General features: G+C 50.6%; 1 protein-coding gene across 3 annotated transcripts in view; it reads left to right on the top strand.

Annotated features, from left to right (window-relative positions):
* The first annotated feature begins 16,628 nt into the window (after positions 1–16,628).
* LOC128275281 (microtubule-associated protein Jupiter) overlaps positions 16,629–21,415 on the top strand; it is a 34,095-nt gene continuing 29,308 nt past the window's right edge. For all 3 annotated transcript variants that reach the window (XM_053013734.1, XM_053013733.1, XM_053013732.1), the window contains exon 1: positions 16,629–16,769. In XM_053013734.1, coding sequence (XP_052869694.1) covers positions 16,708–16,769 — 62 coding nt within the window. In that variant the 5' untranslated portion in view covers positions 16,629–16,707. The remainder of the gene's footprint in view (positions 16,770–21,415) is intronic.

Here is a 21,415-nt window from a genome sequence, read left to right as displayed (position 1 = left end):
TAAAGGCAAAGAAACGGGAACCCGAGAGCCGTGGAATCGTGTGCATTTTGAATATTCGCAAGTCCCATCCCAAATTTATGTACAACTCAATGTCATCGTTTTTATTTGTTTCTTCTAATGATTGGCCGAGCGTTTTGATTTTATTGTAATCTGGGAGTTTTATGGGAACCTCGATACTAGATTTTGACCTTTTTCACGAAAACACTGGCTCGCTAGCTTTCATTTAGTGGTGTAGTGTTGCCATCTCCACGTTAAGATCGGAAACATTTCGGACCGCCCTCGTAACATTAGAAAGTTCTCAAAAAAAAGGAAGAAAGCAAGATAGATGGAGGTGAAAAGAAGATTAATTGTGATTAGTAGCGTAACCATTCGTCCCGGTTCGTCACGCGAAAGAAGTGGTCACCTTCCGTGGAAGAGCTCGCGGCTCCTGTCGCTGCTTGGTGGCGGCGGCGGTGGCCATTGTCGCCGGCCTCACGAGTTTCCTGCTGCCCGCAGCGTTGAAGTCTTTCGTTGTATTACATCCATCGTAATCGGCCGACAGCTGACGGCGACGGATACACGATGGATACATGATCGAAACTCACGCACAATTACAGCCAGTCTCTCTCTCTCGCTCTCGCTCTCTTTCTCTCTTCATTTGGCTCATTTGAGGTCGGTCCGAAGGGTTCGGCTCTCCAGGTACGTCTCGCGCGCACGCGGGTGATTAGCATACGATGCTTTTTATGCTGTCGTCGCGCTGTCGCGCTGATAAATGGCGCCGTTCCGTGGTCGTCGTCGTCGTGGCACTTGCTCAATGGGATCGGATTCGTGTTATTACATCGAACGAGACCACACACCAACCACCGGGGCGCACAGTGCGGCGCGGCGAGGCGTTGATCGTGTTGTGGATGAGGATTAAATTATTACCACGATGACGAGTGTTATTTATTAATTATGCTCTTTCGCCCGCCGGCGACCGTAAGTATGTGCGACTCGGTCTGCGGTTTGGCTCCGGTGAAAGCTCCAGTCCGGATAGTTCCGTTAGCGGCTGCCGGTGGTTTGATGTGGTTTTTTCTGTCGCCTTTCGCGTATATGGGTTGATGTTTCTGGGTGGCGATCGACCGATCGATCGGTAATTGTGTTTGCATAAGGCGTGTTCGGGTGGATTCCTCTCGATTGGGTGGCCGAAGAATCCGGTCGCCAGGGTACGCCGTTTCCTGGTTGCCTATCAGGGTGTGCCTGTGCGCCCCCAGCCCCCCGCATGTCTTAAACTCGTGCAGTACAATGCAGGAAATGTCGTTGGCACAGAAAGTGCCCCGTCTGATAGCCTCTGGTAACCTTAGCAATCCGACTCTGGCCTCTCCGGTTTTGATTGGTCCAGCGCGCGTTGCAGGGCGCTCGCGCTCCCTGTCAACTTTGGTGGGTCCACCGGGGGTCCCCACGGTATCCCCGTTTTCTAGTCCCTCTCGGGTCCCAATGTCAAGAGATCATTCGCTCGCTAATTATTTTCCACATAATTGCACGACCCACCCGTGGCCGCCGTGATACGGTCGGTGATGGTGGTCGGCGGGTTTCGGGTCCGTCTGAATGTCACCATTTCCGGGGCACGGGAGCCCCCGATTCCCGGCGGTACGCGGATGGATTGCGCGACGGTGCTAGTTGCGCGCGCGCTCGCCGGGCTCGTTAATTGTGATCCCGGACCGTGGGGCTCCCCGGAAGTTTCGCGCGGCTTTATCTTAGCACGGCGACGGCGGCAGTCCGACGAAGTAAAAGGTCCGACGGGCCGACAGCGGCGCTGGCAATAGAATTCAACCCTAATCCACCAATCTAGGCCCGCCGTAGCCAGCCGTAGCGAAGGGATGCAGGGTTGGTCTTTTGGTTTTAATGATTGTTGACAGATCACAACGCGGGACCGTTTTGGTTTCGTTTTATCATGTCACAATGATTTACAGCTCTCCTCGGGACCGCGCTCTTGTGCCGTTTTGGGAAAGCCAACCCGTAAACCTGAACTGCGCGTTGGATCGAAGAACTCTTTCCGTCGGGAAAGTGTTTTTTCCGGGCCCGGGTAGAAGCGTCCCAAAAATTGACACTCTCTTCGGGCCGCGCAAAGAGCCTTTTCCTCAGGTCGGTCCATTTGCATCGTAACCTTTTCGATCGGGCTCGAGATCGAGCGTGTGGCAAAGGAAGGGGAGCCGAGTGCACGAGAGCCTCTCACGGCCTGTCAGAACGGTTGACACATGACTGGTTTATGCTCGGTTATTAAGTCATTTCACGAGATGGCCGCGCAAGGAGGTGGTCATTGTGGGTCCTCCTTAGCCGCGTGGCAGGCAGCACGCAAGCGAACGAACGAGCGGGTCGTGTTCTGCGCGCGACTGTCCATCGAGCATCACGATTTTCCCAATTTTCCTGCCCCCGGCCCTTCCCCCCGACAACGGACAACGCGATTCCGTCCACCCTTCCCATGCTCTGGGGTCTTACCGCGCGCGCCCCGTGGCATCGTGTAAAAATGTTCGATATTTGCGCGATGAACGTTCGACCGAGGGTGGTTCGAAAAGTTTGTGGGGAAAAGGGAAAATGCGCCAAAGGTGTTTGGGATTTTAAATTTTAATTTAATTGTTGACTAATGAGCAACTAATTTAATTGTTTTTACTACCTTTAATGACGTTCTGTATTTGCTGATGCCGTACAAATTACGACATTCTGGAATGTTTAAACTTATTTTAAAGGCATTTTCTCATTTACATGAATTTCATTTAGTAGTTTCAATTTTTGCTAATTTTTCATATAAACTAATGTAACGTCGTAGAAAAGGCGCTTTGTGTTTTTTTAAATTAATATTATTAGAACGTACAGACATTTTGGACACTGTCCGAGATGCGCACAGACGTCTTAGACAGATGATCTACGGATGACCCTCTGCGTGAAGACGCTTTGAGGCGACGTAAATTAATCCGACCAAAGCTTCTTATTGTTTAATTGAATTTCATTGTATTAAAAACAATGACAAGAGTTATTTATTAACTACATTTTCAATTTTCAATTGCTGTCTAACAAATGTTTGAAAAATAGTTATTGTTCCTTAATGACTTCCAGTTCCTCATAATGTTTCCAACAAGTTTCCGTTACAATAATAAGCTCGATCTGATCTTGAAGTTGTGGCTCCTTTTTCGTAAACTTGCCGAAGACCTTTTGAACCAACCCTCATGACCGGAGCGACGCCTGCGGCTGTGTTGTATCAATTAAATGACCCCCGTAAAGATCGTGTCCCAAAATCATGGTTTTGCAACATCCTCCCCCGACCTGGCACGCGGTTCTCACAAAGTGGGTGCACTTTGCAAATGTTGCCGCCATCGGACGGACGGCGGGGGCGCCGGGAAGACTAATGATGTGCGCAATCTCGGGGCCATCACTGGCCGGCCAGCTGCCCGGCCGAGATTATCCAACTCCAACCCGAGAGGGCTGGCGATCTAAGACGACGGCAGTTCTTTCCACGTCCACACAGCCACAAATATTGGAGGCTGGCGTCCGATGTTGGCAGAATTGCGCAAACCGCGCCTCTCGCGCGCGTCCGTGGCGTGTGGCCGTCGCATTAGCACGTAATTCCTTCGGACCCGGCCCTTCTCGTCGGTACGCATGGGAGTTTCTTGACGCCGGGACGCCGGGACGCCGGGCCCGGTTGTGTTTGCACTTTCACTTGAACGCTGTGCGCGCGCCCTCTGTTGTGTCATCGACGGCGCGGGATCGTGAGACGTCGAATGCGGTGTGGGAAATTCTCTGCCGCCGGTAACATGACTGTCAACATTTGCGGCCACTCCGAGCTGCTGGGGTTCCTGGGTTCTAATTGGACCAATGTGCAGTAGCCCGCACTTCATAGAGTGCAGTGGAACAGGCCCGAAGAATGTTGTTTCCCACTCGATGCTTTCGATCGTTGGGCGGGCGAGAGGGCCGGGTAGCATAATTTATGTTGTGTGCGCACGTACACCCCGCAAGAAAGGTGCGCCTGCAATTTCTATCGTGATTAGAAGCATGATCGATCTTTCTTTGTGGGCCACCATCATCATCCACAACAAACACAGCTTTCTCGGGCTCGGGCCGGGACATTAATTACTCCGCGCTGTCATCGACCCACACACCACCGCGCGGTGACGAGCAGGACCAGGACGTACCATTGTGCCTCGTGCTCGACAGATTAACGGCGGAACAGTGAGATCAACGTCGTCCAAATCGGACGACAAATCCGTACGTGAACGACCAGGAACGAAGGATGACGATGGCTTCGGCGAGATATCGCGCTCATTGGTATTCCACCGACGAACACCTCGAATCGAATCGAAGAGAGAAAGAGACCAGACCTAGAGACCCCGTATGGCTGGATCTAATCTCTGGGGAACAACAACAGGGCTAAGGGATTACTGAACCGCGGTTGCTGCACAGCAAAACATGCTTATTAAGGGTGCGAAAGTGTGTGCGCTGTTGTGACCCATCCCGGGGTGCAGTTAATCGCATCTCGTCGAAGCCGCCTGCCGAAGTCCCGACGACGACGACGACGACGTGTTTCGCTTCTAATGAGCACCGCCGACAGCGGGCGGGTCAAGAAAATGGCCCACAGTGGGAGGAAATTGGCCCGGCTGGCTGTGTGTAGGACCCTTGATCGTGTCGCGGGAGACACCCTTACACGCCCGTCGGATCGGAGTATGATCAGTTACAGGGAGTAGTAGATCAGTGACGTCGAACGCGGGCCGGGCTAATCGAATCCTCGAATGCAGGCGCAGACAATGCAGCCAAGAGAGGGCGTACGTTTGCGGCCGGAGACCTTTCAACAACAACGCCCAAGAGCCTACGAGGAGTCGACAGAGCTGCCGCCGTGCAGTGCCGCGGCTCCGGATACACGGCGTTGATGAGTTTCTGCTTGACGGCGTGTCAGAATATTTATTAGTTTAATTTTAAATTATAGTGGCACTCGTTTTTGTTCGGTTCGTTGATGGGAGCTGTTGGTACTGAACTGGGCCAAGAGGTGTTTGAACTGTTCGGAACCGTGGAGCCCTCCCGCGAGGTATCTGATTATTTGTAACCCCACGGTAGCAGCGACCGATGTCCGCTTCTGGAGCAGCCAACGGAGCTCCATCTATCTGCGAGGAATTCCGTGAAATTATTGTGATTACCACGTTCGTTCGCGGGGATACCACCGTGACGTTCCCCGATCGAGTCTGACGCGGGTAGAGAACTTATAGAACCTTTTTTTGTCTTATCGGCTTGCTAACTAAGAGTCCAGAGCTCCTGTCAAGACCTCCAGTGGACCAGAGTGTGGCTCATCATCGACGCACGGTGCGTACTCGGCGAGAGGCAAATAATTTTCACTATCGATAGTGCAATCGGTGATTAAGAATTCCTATCGCGCTTCGTCGCCTTGCTGCCATCGGAGAGTCTAACGGAAAAACGCAATGCTTTCACCGGCCGGGGATGCACCGTGGGATGAAGGTATCGAAGTCGGAAAAGTGACTTCTTCAGATTTATGTCTTTGTTATTGAAAGTAGAATATCTTCTTGGAAGTACTTGACGCACACAACCTTGTGTGAAATTAAAGTTACCAGACTTTTTGGCAAAAAATCCCAAACCTGTCCAGAGCCAGCACGTATCGAGTCCACTGTTTGTCCACCCAGTGGAGAAAACCAATTCTCCAAGGAGCACGGGTCTGCGCAACAGTATGTTGCTCCTCGTGAACGTGGCAGATGTGTCTAGACTTGTTGGACCCGCATCGCATCGTTCGCGCCACAGCTCGCCGCCAGCCCGATAATGGACACGGAGTGAAATGATTCATTCAAGCTGCACTTGCGGGGCAGTAACACGCTGCAAACCGTTAAATTTGCGCAGACCCAGTCACTGCACTGCACTCTCGTCTGAAGGTGGTGGTGTCCGAAGGCAGAAATAGAACGCATCGAGAGTCTCCCGCTCGATTTGGCTGTGGGTCTGGCCGTGCCCGGAATGACATAACTGCGGCAAGTGTGCCAACGCATGATGGGTGTAGACGGCCAGCGGACCTGGGAGGGGCTAGTATGATGCTCGCTTCGCTCAATTAGCTTTAGCTAGGCCCACTCTCCTGTGCGTCGTGCATAGGGCGTTCCGGTGTTCTAAACGCAACGCGGCGGCGGCAACTGGCCACATTTGTTTATCGTTTTCTTGTTTTCCTGCTCTCTGAGGGCTAAATTTATACCAACGGTAGCGATCACGGTCGGTTGCCGGCCGGCACATACGTACATTACAAACAACATCAGAGCGTGTGTTGATAGTTCGGGTGCTTGTTTAACGCGCGCAGTTCCAATGCAGCGTTCGGTCCAGCCGTCAAAGGGTGAACATTACAGGACACGGCAATGTTTGCCAAATGTGGAACCTCACAATGTTGATGGAATGCTAAGGCAGATGCCAATTTTGTCGCTTAAAGTCCATGGGCTAAGATGTAGGAAACGATCGCTAGCAGGCACATTCAAGATCAAATTACAGATCATGGATTTTAGCAGCGTTTTTCATAGTTCGGATGATTTTCCTTGGTGGCACTGGTGACTGTTAACCCCAAATAGTCAGCAAATGAAATCAATTGATAACTTTCGGTATTGTAGAGTTGTTCGTGTGGTTAGTCAAATTAGATCTCAAGGCATTCGGAGCCATACAAAGCCATTTATCTGGTAAAGCGGAGATTAAGGATTTTGGGATGAATTCAATCTTATTTTCTTGGTGTTCTCGAGTATATCCAATCGATCTTTCACATTGCGACCGATCTTTTCTTGGGTTTTAGACAAATGACGGACGAATTAAAGTTATATTTAGCTTTGATCCTGAAATATCAATGGAAGCAATCCTGTGTGCTCCATCGTTATGACCGAGTTGGTTATTCAGGTGGCTAATCATAAGCCGAATTCGAATTGAATCGGACGCATTCGGTGACTCTGATGGTCTCTAGACGCATAGCTCAAATCCAATCTCAATCAGTCGTTAATTAAATTCTTCCTTCGATTTCACCATCATCGGCCTTGATCGCCCAATGTTAATGTGCCGCATTTTTTTCCCCCTTTCCCTTTCATTTACAGGTAAGTCCAACGAAAATATGTTGATGATGCCGGATGATGATGGCTGGCTTAATGGAATGCGATCGTACCCAGTGACCCGCGACAGGTTACTACTTCTCGCAAAAATAACGATCAATCTGACGTGGAATGTTGTCGACCGGCGCGCTTCCGGGAATTTCCGCAGGTTTTGGTCTAACGAAGCACGAAGCCGCCCGGCGCGGCGTCACGATGAATTCGATCCTCGGTAAGAGATTGATGCTGAGAAGTGGCAGCATAAAAGGAGGAAACAAATTTTACCAGCAACATTAACGCCTCCCCGAATAGTGGGCAACCGAGATGAACTCCTTCGAAACTAATTAAAGCCACGCCGCGCGCCGTGTCGTGCCCTGCGACTTCCGACTTTTGTGTGGCGTCCCCGTCCCCACAAAGGCAATCCGCCGGGGCCGGGGCCGCGACCGATGATTGTGGATTGATTATGAACCGTGGCCGTCGCCGCCGTGCAGCATAGAAGCATGTTCCTTTCACCTGTCGTCGCGTTTTGTGATGCACAAATCACGCGCCGAGCCGGTGGTGCAGCTTGCCGGTCGGCCCTTGGTTCCGATCGCCCTTTCTTCGTTCCTGTCTGTGTGTGTGTTTGTGTCTGATGGTGCTCCCTTTTAATGTTCCGCTGGAAGGAGCATGATGTTGTGTAGGATGTGTGTGATGGACCGCGCTCGCCGCTGGCACCGATCGGACGATTGTCACCCGGTGGTGGACAAAAAGCGTTTGATGAGTTGGTGAAAGGACTCCGGCGGGCTTTGTGCTTCTTCGCGAAGGGGTGCGCCCCCCCTGGCGCTTCGGCGGAATTCGGTTTGCATGTTTTCCCATGCTCTTCTCCGTTTCGGTGGAGTTTGGTCCGATTGGTTTTGGGAAGAGTTTTCTTACATAATTCCATCGACGGACGAGCACCCAGCATGACGAAAACGACGGAAATTATGCTCTATTTGCATTCCAAGCGTCGGGTTTTCGGGGGACACTCCTCTCGGTCGGCAGCACGCATTTTCCGCCCCTCGCGGTCGCGATCGCCTTTCACTTTCTTCTTTCAGCCGACTCGGGGCGCGCGCTGTTCGGCCCCATTTCTCAGCTCACAGCTCTTATGATTGAAGATTGGCCGATGCCCCAAACACCGGGCCGCCGAAAGGAATCCCCGAAAATGTTTCTTTTTATTTTGGAAACGGCCGATAAATCGTCCGCGGTGGAGATTTGATGGCATATTATTCGGCGGCGGTGGGTTTGTTTCAGTCTCACTTTTCACCGCCATGTTTGACATTTGGCTGCGGTGGAAATCGGGGCTCCGGAATGATTCGCCTGAGCCTGGGAAACCCGTCTGGGGTCGGGCCGGGCCGGGTTGTGCTATGTTTTGGGGTTCATTATTTCAATGCGTTTGTAGTAGAAAGAATGTATTGAGAAATTGGGCAGCTGCATTTGACGGAGTTTCACAGTCATGCTTGTGACGTCTAAGGTCGTGCGGGATGGTTCAGCTTGTGTTTATTTCACCGTTTCATTCGTGTTAAAATCGATAAGCCCTTGTCCTTTCTGTTTAACCCTTTTCCCTGGCGTTTCACCTGGAAGGCTTCCTTCTGAGTGTCATTTAGTGTATGCTGACAATCTTGTAAGCTCTTCTTGCCTGTCAGTGATCTGTCCGATTGTCAGGTTCAGCAGGCTTTCCTTGATCGTCTCGAATCTCGTACAACGACATGTACCTTAATATCAGCAAGCGTAATATCATCTCTTTTGATGCGAGTTCTGTTGCGGTCTTGTTTCCATTCCACTCAGGTTTTATGTATGTATAATTTGTCAACTATGTACTGTAGCCCATTGTTAGTATAATACACAACTGAACAGAAACCAATAAGTTGGATTTAGTCAAACTATTATTTAAGTTGATGATTATTAAAGTTAATTTGGAAGAAACACACGATCGCCTTCAAGGAAAGAAGATGTCTGCGAGTGTGTGTGTGCATTAATGTTGTACCTTATTCTTCCGGCCCGGAACCAGCCCGGCCTCGATGGAAAACAAAATGGCTGGTGGTGGGACCCGTGTAAGTGGTGCTGCGCTGCGGCTACATCCGGGGCATCAACTACTTTCGCGAAGTCGTGTTTTGCAAAAATCGTGTAAATCACCAGCATCAGCACCACCGGCACCCGGGAAAGCGGACACAAATCGGAACTGCGCCCTGCGGAGGCGAAGAAGCTAAATTTGAAACGCACGCGGATCATGTTTCGGACCCCGCGACTGGACCCCTGTTTCTTCGCCCGCCGGGCTTGACGTAATGAAGAGCGCACTAAAAGCGGGGAGTTTATGCTTCTCGGCTGTCCTGGATTGGGAGCTCTGGAACGGCGGTGCGCAGGCGACACCGGATCTGCGAGTGAACATACTGTTGCCACGCAGCAGCAGCAACATAACCGCGGAGAGCGCGACCGTGCCACGGATCGTATTCCATAAATCATAAAACACCTCATGTGTGGAAATAAATATAATCATGAGGCAAAGAGACAAGCTTGGGACCGGCGAGGGACCCCGGACGACGGGGTGGTGAAAATTCCCACCCGCCGCATGCGTTGGGGGGTGGAAAGAAAAATCGCTTTTCCAGCCCGCGAGGAAGACTCGGAATCTGCCGCGGCCAAGTTCATCGTGTCGGGCGGGGTGCAGCAGGTGCCGACGAAGGCGTACACCAACCCCCCGCCGGAACTGTGAACCGCACGCTGTCGATGGCTGCTCTTCCGTCTGGCGCAGTTCGCTCCACACACACAGCACACAAGAAGGCCCCGTTAATGCGATTCGTGTTTGATGAGGTTGGGGATTTGGGTTGTATGCCGACCGAGGCCGGCTTCCCATTCGGACCGTGATCATCATCATCATCATCACCATCGCCGCCGCCGTCGTCGTCGTCGTCGCCGTCATCGTCATCTTGCGTGTAGTTCCGCTGCCGCACTTTGCACGATCCGTCGCGCGCTCCAATGCTCCAATGGGGAGCCAAAAAAGCAACGGTATTGCGCTCGGTTCGCGGCGTTTTCACGAAAGCATAAAACATAAGTCTTGGTTTTTTTCGCTGACCCAATTCCCGAACGCCGCGCGCGCGCCTGATCGGGGTTCGAGGTGCGTTCGACCGCAATATTCGATTTTTGATCGTGTCCCCTTTTTGGGTTGGGGATTCCTATTTTTTGTTGCCGGCTTCTTGGTTTTTGGGTGCGTTGCACTTGCCACGAAACATGTATAACAACATAAAGCTGGAGCTTGGAGCACAAAAGCAGAAAAAAAGGCTGAACAAAACATTTCGCTGTTGAGCAGAAAATGAGTGATCATCAGTCTTTCGCTCGTTCCTACGGTGCAAAGGCAAAGAGTCACTTTCGATTAGCGAGACAGGTGCGTGCGGTGGTCAGCATAGAAAGGGCCAGCTTCGTTTGGTCGCCTGTTGCTGAAGCGTGCCGGGTGTGAGTCGCATTCTTTATTACCTTGCCGGACGGGACCGCTCCTTTAGGCAGCTCACTTACTTTGAAGGGCACTTGGGGGGGAGCAAATGTTTTGCCGTGATTGCTGCCGAGTGGAAGCTTTTAGTGTGGACCTCAATTTGGTGGCCACGGGCACACGCAGTATTGGGTGTACCCGAAAAGTGTGTCCAAAAGTTCACATTAAAAGGTTTTTTTAAATCAATAACACATTCTTCTCAAGCAAATGATCACACGAGCGATCATTATGCATTTTCATTGATTCACAATTCATGATTCAGTTGATTCACTCGTCAACATTTTTCTTGATTTTTGAATAGGGTTATGTCAGTACTAACAGGTACAACAAACATATTCAATGGATTTTAATTCCTTACGATCGTGATTGACAAATTATTAATTAGTACTAAACATTTTTCGAAGGACCTTAAACATGTTGCACCCCATTCCAAACAAATGAGCTATGATTATTGCCAAAAAGCTGCAAAAAACAATTAGGAGTTGCAATTTTCCATATGAAATTTAATTTTCCAAAGTATGGAAAGCAGTCAGAACTCTGCGGTACACCTAATATGTTAATGGACCGGAATGCAGAAACCGGAGAAGAGCATCGCTCGTCGATAAGAGGAACCAATCGATGGATTGATGGGTGTTTCAGTCATCTTCCGGCGCGGAGAGGCTTTTACTACTTACCCGTCTCCTTCTGGGGCTATTATCTTGACAATTGTGACTCCCAAAAACACACACACACACACACACACTCTCTCCTGTTTTTAGTCGCCCGATTTCACCACTCGATCGATAGCGTCATGGGGCCGGATGGATGGTCAGCCAAGAGTGACCTATCGGACATTTTGGGGGGGCCAGATTTGTGAATGAAAGCCCACAGTTTCCCTGTTTTCGCACACGACGATCCCCATCATCATCACGTAGCGTCGTGTGATCGAGTGAAACAACACTTGCGCGGACTTGTTTTGTTTCCCGCGTGTGTCTCTCACAACATTTGGAACTCGGTGCGCGGATGGTGGAGCCGACGGTGGGACACACCCGGCGGTGGTGAAAGGGGGCTCTGTTTTTTTTTGCAGAACCAATAGAAAACACTGACGTGCATGTAAAAAACCATGACCTTTTTCTATTCATGCGAATCCGGCCGGGCGAAATAAAACAAAAAAAGAAGCACGAAACTAATTGAAACAAAAAAAGAGGAAAAACCAAAGAAACGCGAGCCACGCGCGCGCGCGGTGTTCCGGTGTGCGGTATGGTCGGCACTTTTGTGGTTACTGTTGTTGGAAAATGCGTGAAAAACTGTAAAAGCGCACTCCATACCGACGCGCTTATCGTCGGTGTCGTCCCCCCGGGTTGCGTCTTAGCCTCTGGTCTGGTCGAAAGCCAATGAAATGTCATTTACCTTTCCGCTCTCGGTGCTGCTCCCCGCACAAGGGACAGGCACGATGAAGGCCTCACGAGGCTCTCGACGGTGGCTGGGAAGGCGGCCGCGTCTCCGTGGAAGCCTCTTTCCGTTCCGTGGCCCACTGATTCACGCATGGATGGTTGCGTTCGCGAAAAAACCTAAAACAAAAAACGACCCCATCACGTGGAACAACCTGGAAGGAATGCGTCCACTCGTTCGGGGGGGCCTCCGTGGGGGTTGGGTGGACTGCGGGCTGGTCGGTGCGAGATCAGGGACAAAACCGACCCGCGGCGAGGTGTGAAACCAAAGTGTAGCTTTCCGCCTGATCGCCTCCGTTCGCCATCGCGGGCGCGGGATTGGGAAAACCGTTGAACCGAAACGTAACCGGCCGGCCGGCGGTGGTGGTTTACCGTCGCAAGACGACGTTCCACTTGATGCTCCGCGTCGGTCTCTGCGGCTCTCTGCGGCTCTCTGCGGGACCTCTTCACCGTGCTCTTCGTTCCAATTTGTCGTGGTTTTAGCGTGGACCGCGAAAAGAAAGAAAAGAAACACCAACAACATAAAGCATAAAATGCAGCAATTAGTAATCCGTCTTCGCGTCATCGTCGTCGTCGTCCGTCTGTGCGGCCCCGTTTCCGGTTTCCCGCGGAATGGTGTTTTCTTTTCGCTTATGGTTTTACATAAACATTAATTTGAAGCCGATGCGATTCGATGGGTTTTTTTATGCTTCGAACTCATTGCACGGTACGTTCCGTTGCTTGGTAGGTAGATGAGTAAATTAGTGCACATCAGCATGTATCTCATGATTCAAAAGCTATGAAATACTTATTCGAAATATTTGCTTGCCACATGCACCTTCCGAGGCAGGATGTAAAAGCCTTCATTGTAACATAATTGAACGTTTTTATGATTTTTGCTTCCACAAAATTCACTGCAACCTTAATGCGTTTGTAGCTCGTCTGCTGCATCTGTGCTGCACCGATCCATCGGTTTCTATGCGAAAGACATAAGTTCGAACACTGAATGAACACATCATAGTGAAATGAATAACCTTGGTGCAGTTCTATATCAAATTGATCGAATTGAAATAGAAGTGCAATGCACTGCATTTACCTTTATGGATTTTTGTTAATCTTAGAAGAACGAGCCGGACCGTATTTATAACCATAATGGATATTAATAATCGAATCGGCTCATAACTGGCAGTGATGCTTTTCTTATCAACGAAAATGATCAAAAGAGGTTCCAATTTTGTGGAAAGAATTAGGATTGAGAGCCCAAAACTCGTGTGCGACAGTACAACCCACTATCAAAATGTTGGATCACGTTAATCCATCAAATGCGTCTTGTTAAGATCGTTGCATCAAGTGGCCGTTGAAGGCTAGCTCTTTTTCCTAAGTTACCGCCTTAGAAAACAGGTCCCATTCTTAATAAACTTCGTACCATCGTGAAGTAGAATGTGAAATATATATTTGTGACGTTTGGGATTCAACGTCTCACTAAAAGTTATTTTGGGGTGGCACTATAAAAAGGGTGTCATTTGAAACACGCCTTACGCCAGCGCTATTAAATGTCGGTCTTCAAATTATTAGAATAACAAGCTGTTGAGCCCCGGGGTCTCCATTGAACCTGTTTGGTGCATATTCGCTGCTCACAGCCATAAAGCCCGAAAGATGTTCACTCGCTTTCCAATACTCCATTGCCGGGTCATAAAATTGATGCGCCAATGGAGCCGCCCAGTGTCAAGCGACCGAAAGGAGGGCAAACATAAGCCGAAAGCAAAACACAAAGCCGCACGCCGGATGTTCGGCGACAGACGGCTTGAACCAACCCACCCCCTCGCCAGCGGACGTCGGCCGATTTTGTTTGGATTCTTAGAAAAGGTTCTTCGTTCTTTAAGCTCTTGCGCGGCGTTACTCTTTCATCATGACTTTAATTGAAACCTGAGAGCAGAGCCCGTTGCCGGCTTCTTGCTCTCTCCGTTGAGTTACACCAGCTCTAGTGGACGATTTTCTTACTCAAAAATATCTCCCATTCACTATTCATAAGGTCTTCGGATTTTGCAAGTTGCAATAATAATTGGTGATGGAATCAAAATGGCGTCCCGACTTAGTAGAACACCATCCACAAATCTTCGATGCACTTCTGGTGCTTGAGAAGAAAACTCTCAATTCTTGGAATCATTTTCCGAATCCCACCACAACGACGACGACGACGACTGGGTGCTCTCTGTGGGGTCAGTTGAGCTCTTCTCTCTTGGGTCGCGTTTCGCTCCACGTTTTCCACGACCGGCCGGTTCTCGGGGAGCACTCACTGCTCAGCTGACGAGAGAATTTCCACGGAAAAAAGAGAGAGAGAAGCGGCCGCTCCAACACTATTTAGTACTTCTTCTTCACATTCCGACGGAGGTGCGTGAGTTACCCCACTTTGGGGGGCGCCCTAAGAGAGCTAAAGAGAGGCTTTTCCCGCTGGGCGGATGGCTGTCTCTCGCGGTGTGCCCATCTCTTTCCATTTCACCAAACGGCGCTCCGAATCACGGTAAGGAGTTGTTGGGTCCATCGCGCCGCAGACCTGGAACTCTGTTGGGGGTAAATCCAATCCCAGTCGACGACTCACTCACGATCGCTCTCTCTCTCTCGTTCTCCGGCATCCGCCTGGTCTAGCGTGTCCCCGGCAGTGCGTTGGAGGCCGTATAAAATGCCGCTGGCATCGTAAATAGGGCCTTAGTTCCGACTCCAGTCTCGTACCGTGCGCAGCTCCCGTACTCGTGGTTAGTGTCCCGCTCTCGCTCTGCTTCTTCGCCGATTTCCATTTCGCTGCACATTTCGTTGCACTCCGTGTGTCCGTGTCCGTGTGTGCGTACGTGGGTTTTTCGTGCAATTTTCCACGTTGGACTTGGACTGTTAGACTCGCGCGTCAGTGTGTTTGTTGGTGTACGCGTGTGCCTGGTAGTGGGACTCTAGAAGTTTGACGCCGGCACCGGAAAGTGCACCTCGCTCGGAAGTGCATAAGAACGACTTACGGCTTACGGCAGACAGGATTAAGAGTGTGACGTGGTCGGGTCTAGTCGGCGGATTGGCCTGAAAACATGAAACGGAACAAAGTGCCCCACACAATCAGTGATGTTCTTTTTGAGCGGTCGCGGTCTAACTACGAATTGACTACGCGACAGGCCGCGGTTGGTGTGGGGCCAATGAACTGCCGTGCCAGTGGGACAATAGCTAGGGACGTCAATGGCAAATGGAGAATGGTAGTTAATGACGTGGAAAGCATGGCTAAATAAATTACGTGGAGAAGACTGGGCACCTCTGATACGCGGGACAACACTCCGTTGCGGCACTGATGATGAGGAGCTACAAAATGATTCGATTGGACTCAGCAGATAAAATACCCTCAGGGAGTGTAATGAGCTTCAATGAGCTCGATTATTTGGAACCAAATTACATCAAAATGATACTTTTTTATCATCCAAACTTGCTTGAGGTTTAGACAAATCGCAGATTCTGAACTTTTGCACAGCGAAGCCTAGAACTTTTGTGACCATGAAATCGTATCGATTTTTCACGAACGAGTCCCCAAACGGACGTTCTGGCACAGATAACGCTGATGATGATGACGATGCTGTGCATCATCCCACACACACGGTGGTGATGGCCTGTGGACTCGCTGTCCTCTCTCGCACGCAGCATCCCTAACCTCTGCCAACACGGTTTACCTTGTTTGAGGCTGACGATCGAAAAGTCCTCGCGCAAAAGTTGGTCAGCAGACGACGGTTCCGGCGAGAACGCTCTTTCCCAGCTGCTCCAGAGTTCGCTCCAGTGCGTTCCCGAGTGCGAGCGGTGGCATCTGCCCTTCTCGTTTTCGGACCGGTGGATCCCCCCATTCGGTGGAGTCCTTGTTCGGTCTCACGGCGCATCATGGGTTATTGGCTCTCCCGGTAGAGGGCGACACTTGTGTGCCATTTCATTGATCGCTCTCTCTCGCGTGCGAGGAGTCTACATTCCGTTGGTCTGGCTGGCCCACCGAGCCGTTGGTCCTTCTGCCCAGCATCCAGCACGAGCAGCGATGAGTCACTGCGGCATTCCTCGGGACATGCCAGAAGAACGCACCAATACCACCATCTCATACCATACCGTGATGCGACAACTTTGCGAGACGGTGTTCCATCTCGTTCTGGTGTTTTGCCGATCGAAAGAGACCGAAGCCCACTGGAGTTACCTGGATTGGAGCGTGTATCCTGCTGTGCGATACGCAATCCTTTTTATGGCGAGACTGCGGCGCTGCTACTCGAACGCTGCCGGTACTAACACCACCAGGGCTTCGTACTGTACGTCACTTCCGTCAGCAGGAAGCAATAGAGAATCGATTTTTTTTGCAATGCAACAGATTGGATGAAATTAGGTTCCTGGGGCTAACTTGCCACCGAAGAAACGCGAGCCCACACAGCCAAAGACATGCGCCCAATCCGTATCCACTACAAAGTGTGTTATCTATCGTTTTATTTTTTTGCGTGGCCCACATATTAAATTTATCAAAAATGGATGTTTGACTTCAGTTTTTTAATCCATGCTCTTTTTATGTCCACTTCTTCCACCCCATGTCCGCGTTGTCGCGCGCGCAGTTATCGTGTTTGTAGTGCTGTTGTTGTTCCCTTGGCAAGAGGTTTTTGTTTTTGGTTTCCGTTCCGTCAGAAGTGAAGTGATTCTTGTGACACCAAAAAAAAACACAGGCACCCAACAGGTAAAACGGCAGGACTGACAAAACAAAATGGCCACATACGCAGCATTCAAGCACGTCGAGCTGTACAATGTTGGAAACACGAAGAAACGGTAAGTTGCGTTGGGTTCACTCAGTGGGCAAAAAGTGCCCAAAGTGTTACCCAGCGATTCCCACGTCTCAATGGGTCGCACAATGTTTTATGTTTTGGTTTTTTCTTGCATCTCCTATGGTCATGTATAGTAAACACTGGGTGCCGTTTACTCTAGCCCATTCGAAAATCGCACAACTACCGTGGGCAACTTATTGATGCCATAATTTGGCGTAACCCTTAAGGGGGGAGGGAGCCACCGGCCATTGCTTCGAGGTTCGGTGCCGAAAAGTGGCGCAATAGGGATTGAGGCTCCGGTCGACTTTGGGCGTCACTGGCGCCTTTTGCCCCTGCGGTCAGCTGACTGACCTTGAGGTCAATTTGATTTTTATGTTGATAAAGTGGCACTATAGCCGCCGCAGGTTCTGGCACGCTTGGCAGGGACCGACCTGGGGCACCCTGCCTACCTGGCTGGACATTGATTGACTTCGTAATAATTTGGGAAGCTATTCCGGAATTGAAATGCGCCCCGGTTGGCGGGAGCTGGCGGCGGCGCCCCACATTGTCGAATAAATTAATTTGTAATGCAGGGTCACCACCTTCGGGCGACTTTCCAAGAAATCGACCTCTACTTCGCGCCCGTCAGAGAGAGAGAGAGCCAGAGACGGCCCCTGCATCCTGCTGCTGCCGGGCCATGTTGGAGCGAAGAATAATGTTGATTTTATTTATCTGGAACCATCGGCGCAAGGACTCTCCGATAGAACGTCCGAGATTATTGTGGTGGAGGCCACCGAGCGACCAGCCAGCCAGCCAGCCAGCCAGCCACAATGAAGAAGGAATGTAGGCCAACCGCGGCGCGGAGGTAAAGGATTCGGGGCTGGGTTAAGGGCACATCCCCCAGGCCGGTTGGCCAGTTTGTGGGGTGCGTCTGCCGCGGGTGGGCTGCGTGATGGTAGGCCGCCAGTTTGGTCGATTTGGCCCATTCGAGTGTTTCCTTTTTATGTGCCCTCTTCTCCCGTCGGTGGCACCTCCTCGTGCCCCCACCCGGAGGGGGTTAGCAGACGACCGACAGCCATTTTCTCGGTGTTTTTATTTTATTTTATTTCATTTGGCTGGTTCACCCAACGGGTACAGCTCGCCAAGCATGGATTAACGCCGATCTAGATCGGTGTGCTCTGGCTCTTTCCTGCGGACTGCTGTGGGTCGGAAAATCGGTGTCATGGTCAGCGAGTCCGGTCGAGACACGAAATTCGAGTGCGCCACTTAACATCATCCTTTTAGTGGGCCCCGAACTTGGGTCCTTCTGCTCTCAGGTACCGGCTGCCCCTTGAGTTCTTGCGGCTTGGCCTGTAATTACACGCACATCGCCCGACGCACCCAGAGCCTAGGCGATTAGAGCTGATTACGTCTGCAAGGTTTAATGGAAGTACCTAATTCCGATTTCGAATCTTAAACTCTCCAACCAGAGACACACCGTAAAGTGTAAATTATTAATTTTCCAATCAGTGGCCACTTTCTCCGACTTTTCCGTGCAGGTGAAATGGGCTTTTGGGCAGCCCGTTGCCTGGATTTCGGTTTGTGGAACAACTAACTAAAAACCCCACTGCTGCGCGGCCACACGAGCGTGTGCACGCGAAACTAATCGAGATGGGCTCGAATCGTCGACGGTGGGGGACGGTGGTGAAATAAACATAAAACTGTATTTTTTGTACGTGCGCACGGGCCAGTTGCTTCCGTTTGCTTTGCTATCCGATTTTTGATCGATCGGCTTCCGGGGGCTGACGGTGTTATATGTTTGCCCCAGCGCCCGATGCTCACGGTATGCTGCTCATCACGGTCAGTGGGTCTCCACCCGGCTGCTTTTCTGTATTGCCCGGCCCGTATTTTCGGGGGGTGGATCAGCTGAGAAAAGGCAAAGGAGGTAACCGGCACACACCGACGCCCCATCACAACAACATCTGACCATCCGGTGGTGGGCATCACGGCGATGATGATGATGATGATGATGGGGCTACAGGATAATCCTCGTGCGCGCTCGCGCAAGTGGAGAAAGTGGTGCAACTACAAAGGAAGATATGAGCATTTTTGCGCATAAACCGTACTGCTGGCCGTAAGATCAGTTATTAGACAAGCGGTGCGTGTGTGTGTATAAACGTGCGCACTTTCGCTGTTTAACTTCTTGGGCCCGGCTAAGGTCACGCTCTGTTTGCTCTCGAGCGACGATGCAGTTTACCGATGGGCCCCATGCTGGTGCTCGACTACCATATTCACACCCAGCGCAGGAAACTCTTTTTCCATGTTTCGGTGCACATTTTACCTAGAACGAAGCCAGAAGTAATCGAGCCGAACGGTGCAGAGTCAATATTTGACCAAATTTCTATTAAAACGGAGCTTAGCAAGTGGCTAGCTGTGGGTCCGTCGTGCGTCAAATTATGTTGACCATGCAGCAGCGCCCCCCCCCCGTGTTCCGGTTCGCTGTTTATCAATTAAATGGAAGACCCGAGCGGCACACATTAATTAGTTTCCTACCAACGGGAGAGGGGCGCATGAGGCGCCCTTTAAAGTTGTGCAAAACTTATTACGTGAAAATGGCGATGCTTATTATTGCACAGTTTATGGCCGTTCTATGTTCTACGCCATGCATTCATCCGTCTTTCATCCGTGGAAAGTGGTCGAGGTGTGCGTAATTCGATACCAATGTGTAACAAAACGCTAATGGGACGATTAACATAAAGTGGAGAAGGCAGAAAAGGCAGTAAGATATACGATAAAATGCATTTTTTAATTTATGGTGTGATTAAAGACCACATTTATTTATGTTCCGTGGGTCCAGCAAGTAGTTGGGTGAAATGTTTGAAACTATGTCTACATGAATTTAATTAATTCGTATTAGAACATATTTTCGATGAGATTTGAATGCCTCAAAACGTGTCACGTGAAACTCGTTATAGAACAGAATGTAGCAAATTAAAGCGTGTCTACGGGTCCGGATATCAATTTGTGATTTTTGAGCCATCGTTGCCTTCGATTTGAACCTTCATGGTGCTTCGTTTGCACTAAAGTTAGTGTTTTAGCATTTTTGGGGGTTTGGGTTTCATTTCTCGTCCAAAGTACTCACTAACCAACGTGACCAACATTTCTTTTACATAAAGTGCTGTCTAACGTCCATACCAAACATTCATTTGACTGCTTAAGCCGTGTGACAGAACTAAAAAAAGCTCGGCCAATGCTCTGCCTCTCCATTTCCTAACGACGCATGAAGAATTGGGAACATACATTTCGTATTTCGTCAATTACGGATAATTACAAAAGTGAGCTACTACAGGGGCAGGAGGTTGATCACCGGAAGTGGAAGATTTCCGTTGGGCCCGCCTCTCCTCCGCGGCAGCCGGCGGTGTCGTTGACCACCACACACACCTCGCGTAGGTCTCTGATGACGACGACGGCGTCGGATGTAACCGAAGCCGATCAGAAACCGACAACCCCGGTGTGATCCGCGTGTGGTGTTGCTATGTCCACGCCACGTCCATTAGGTCGTGGTCACCACCGGGGCCGGGAGAGCTTTCATCAAATAAAGCGACGAACCCCGTTAGAAACGGCGGCGTGAGCAAAAAGCAAATGTTCTGTCTCTGTCGGTGCACACGCACGCGCTCCTTTTTTTATGCTGTCCGTCAGTTTCGGTGCCACACGAAACACAATGAGCCAATGTTTAAGGGGGGGCAGAAAAATAAAAATAAAAACAACAACATTACGCGGGCCTCTCACATTAACCACAGTCAGCTGATCAGGTCGCGCCGCCGGGCTCCATGCAAATGGGGTTATGATTGTAACTGTCATACAGTTTAATGCGCGCGAGCATAACCGCGACTTTTCGGGGCCGCGCGCCCTTCCACGAAACGGGTTTTCGGCGCTGATGGCGTTGTGTTGTACGATGAATAATTAAAAACGTGCCGCGCCGGGGTTTTACAATTAATTATGGTTGCTCTCGGCAATCTCCGGGGGTCCCCGGGCCGGGGCCGCCAACAAACGCTGATCGCTGATTGCGTGTTCCGTGCACGTGTTCCGATTTAATCATCGCGCGCGAGAAAGAGGAATGTGCAGACCCCATATGTCACGGCGGCCTCTCATTTCGCGAGATCGTATCTCGCGTGGTGGCTCTTAAGACCGATATTAGGGACCACCGTGAGTTCGACAAACCGCGTTGGGCTACAAGTTGGAGCATGTAACGTTTCTTCCCGGCTTTCTTTGGGTTCTTTGGCTTTTCGGGCGATTAATTTCTGAGGGTCGCCGACGATTCCGCCGACGAAGTGAAAGTGTGACCCAAACCATTTCTCATTTCGGTTTTTGTTTTTCGATTCGAAACTGTCAAAATAGTCCAAAATTATTGCACCAGAAAGGCCCTCTCATGCAAATCCACACCAAGCTGACCATGTGACCAAGACTCCTCTTTCTTTCTCTTTCCAGGTAAGTGGTCGCTACACGAAAATGATCTCAACGATCGGTCACTTCCTTCCGGGACACACAACGCACGCCACAGTCCGCAGCCCGCAGCACCGGACAAATTACTCTCGTAGCTGTCAAAACTTCCACCAACCACATCTTCTCGATCGCTCGGGTCCCCCGAAAAGAGGAACCAAGAAGAGGTTCACCGCTTTCTTGATCGCGCTT

This window comes from Anopheles cruzii, chromosome 3, assembly GCF_943734635.1.
Source record: "Anopheles cruzii chromosome 3, idAnoCruzAS_RS32_06, whole genome shotgun sequence".
Classification (NCBI taxonomy): Eukaryota; Metazoa; Arthropoda; class Insecta; order Diptera; family Culicidae; genus Anopheles; species Anopheles cruzii.
Note: the sequence above shows the minus strand (reverse complement) of the source record. Positions and strands in the feature narration are given on the sequence as shown.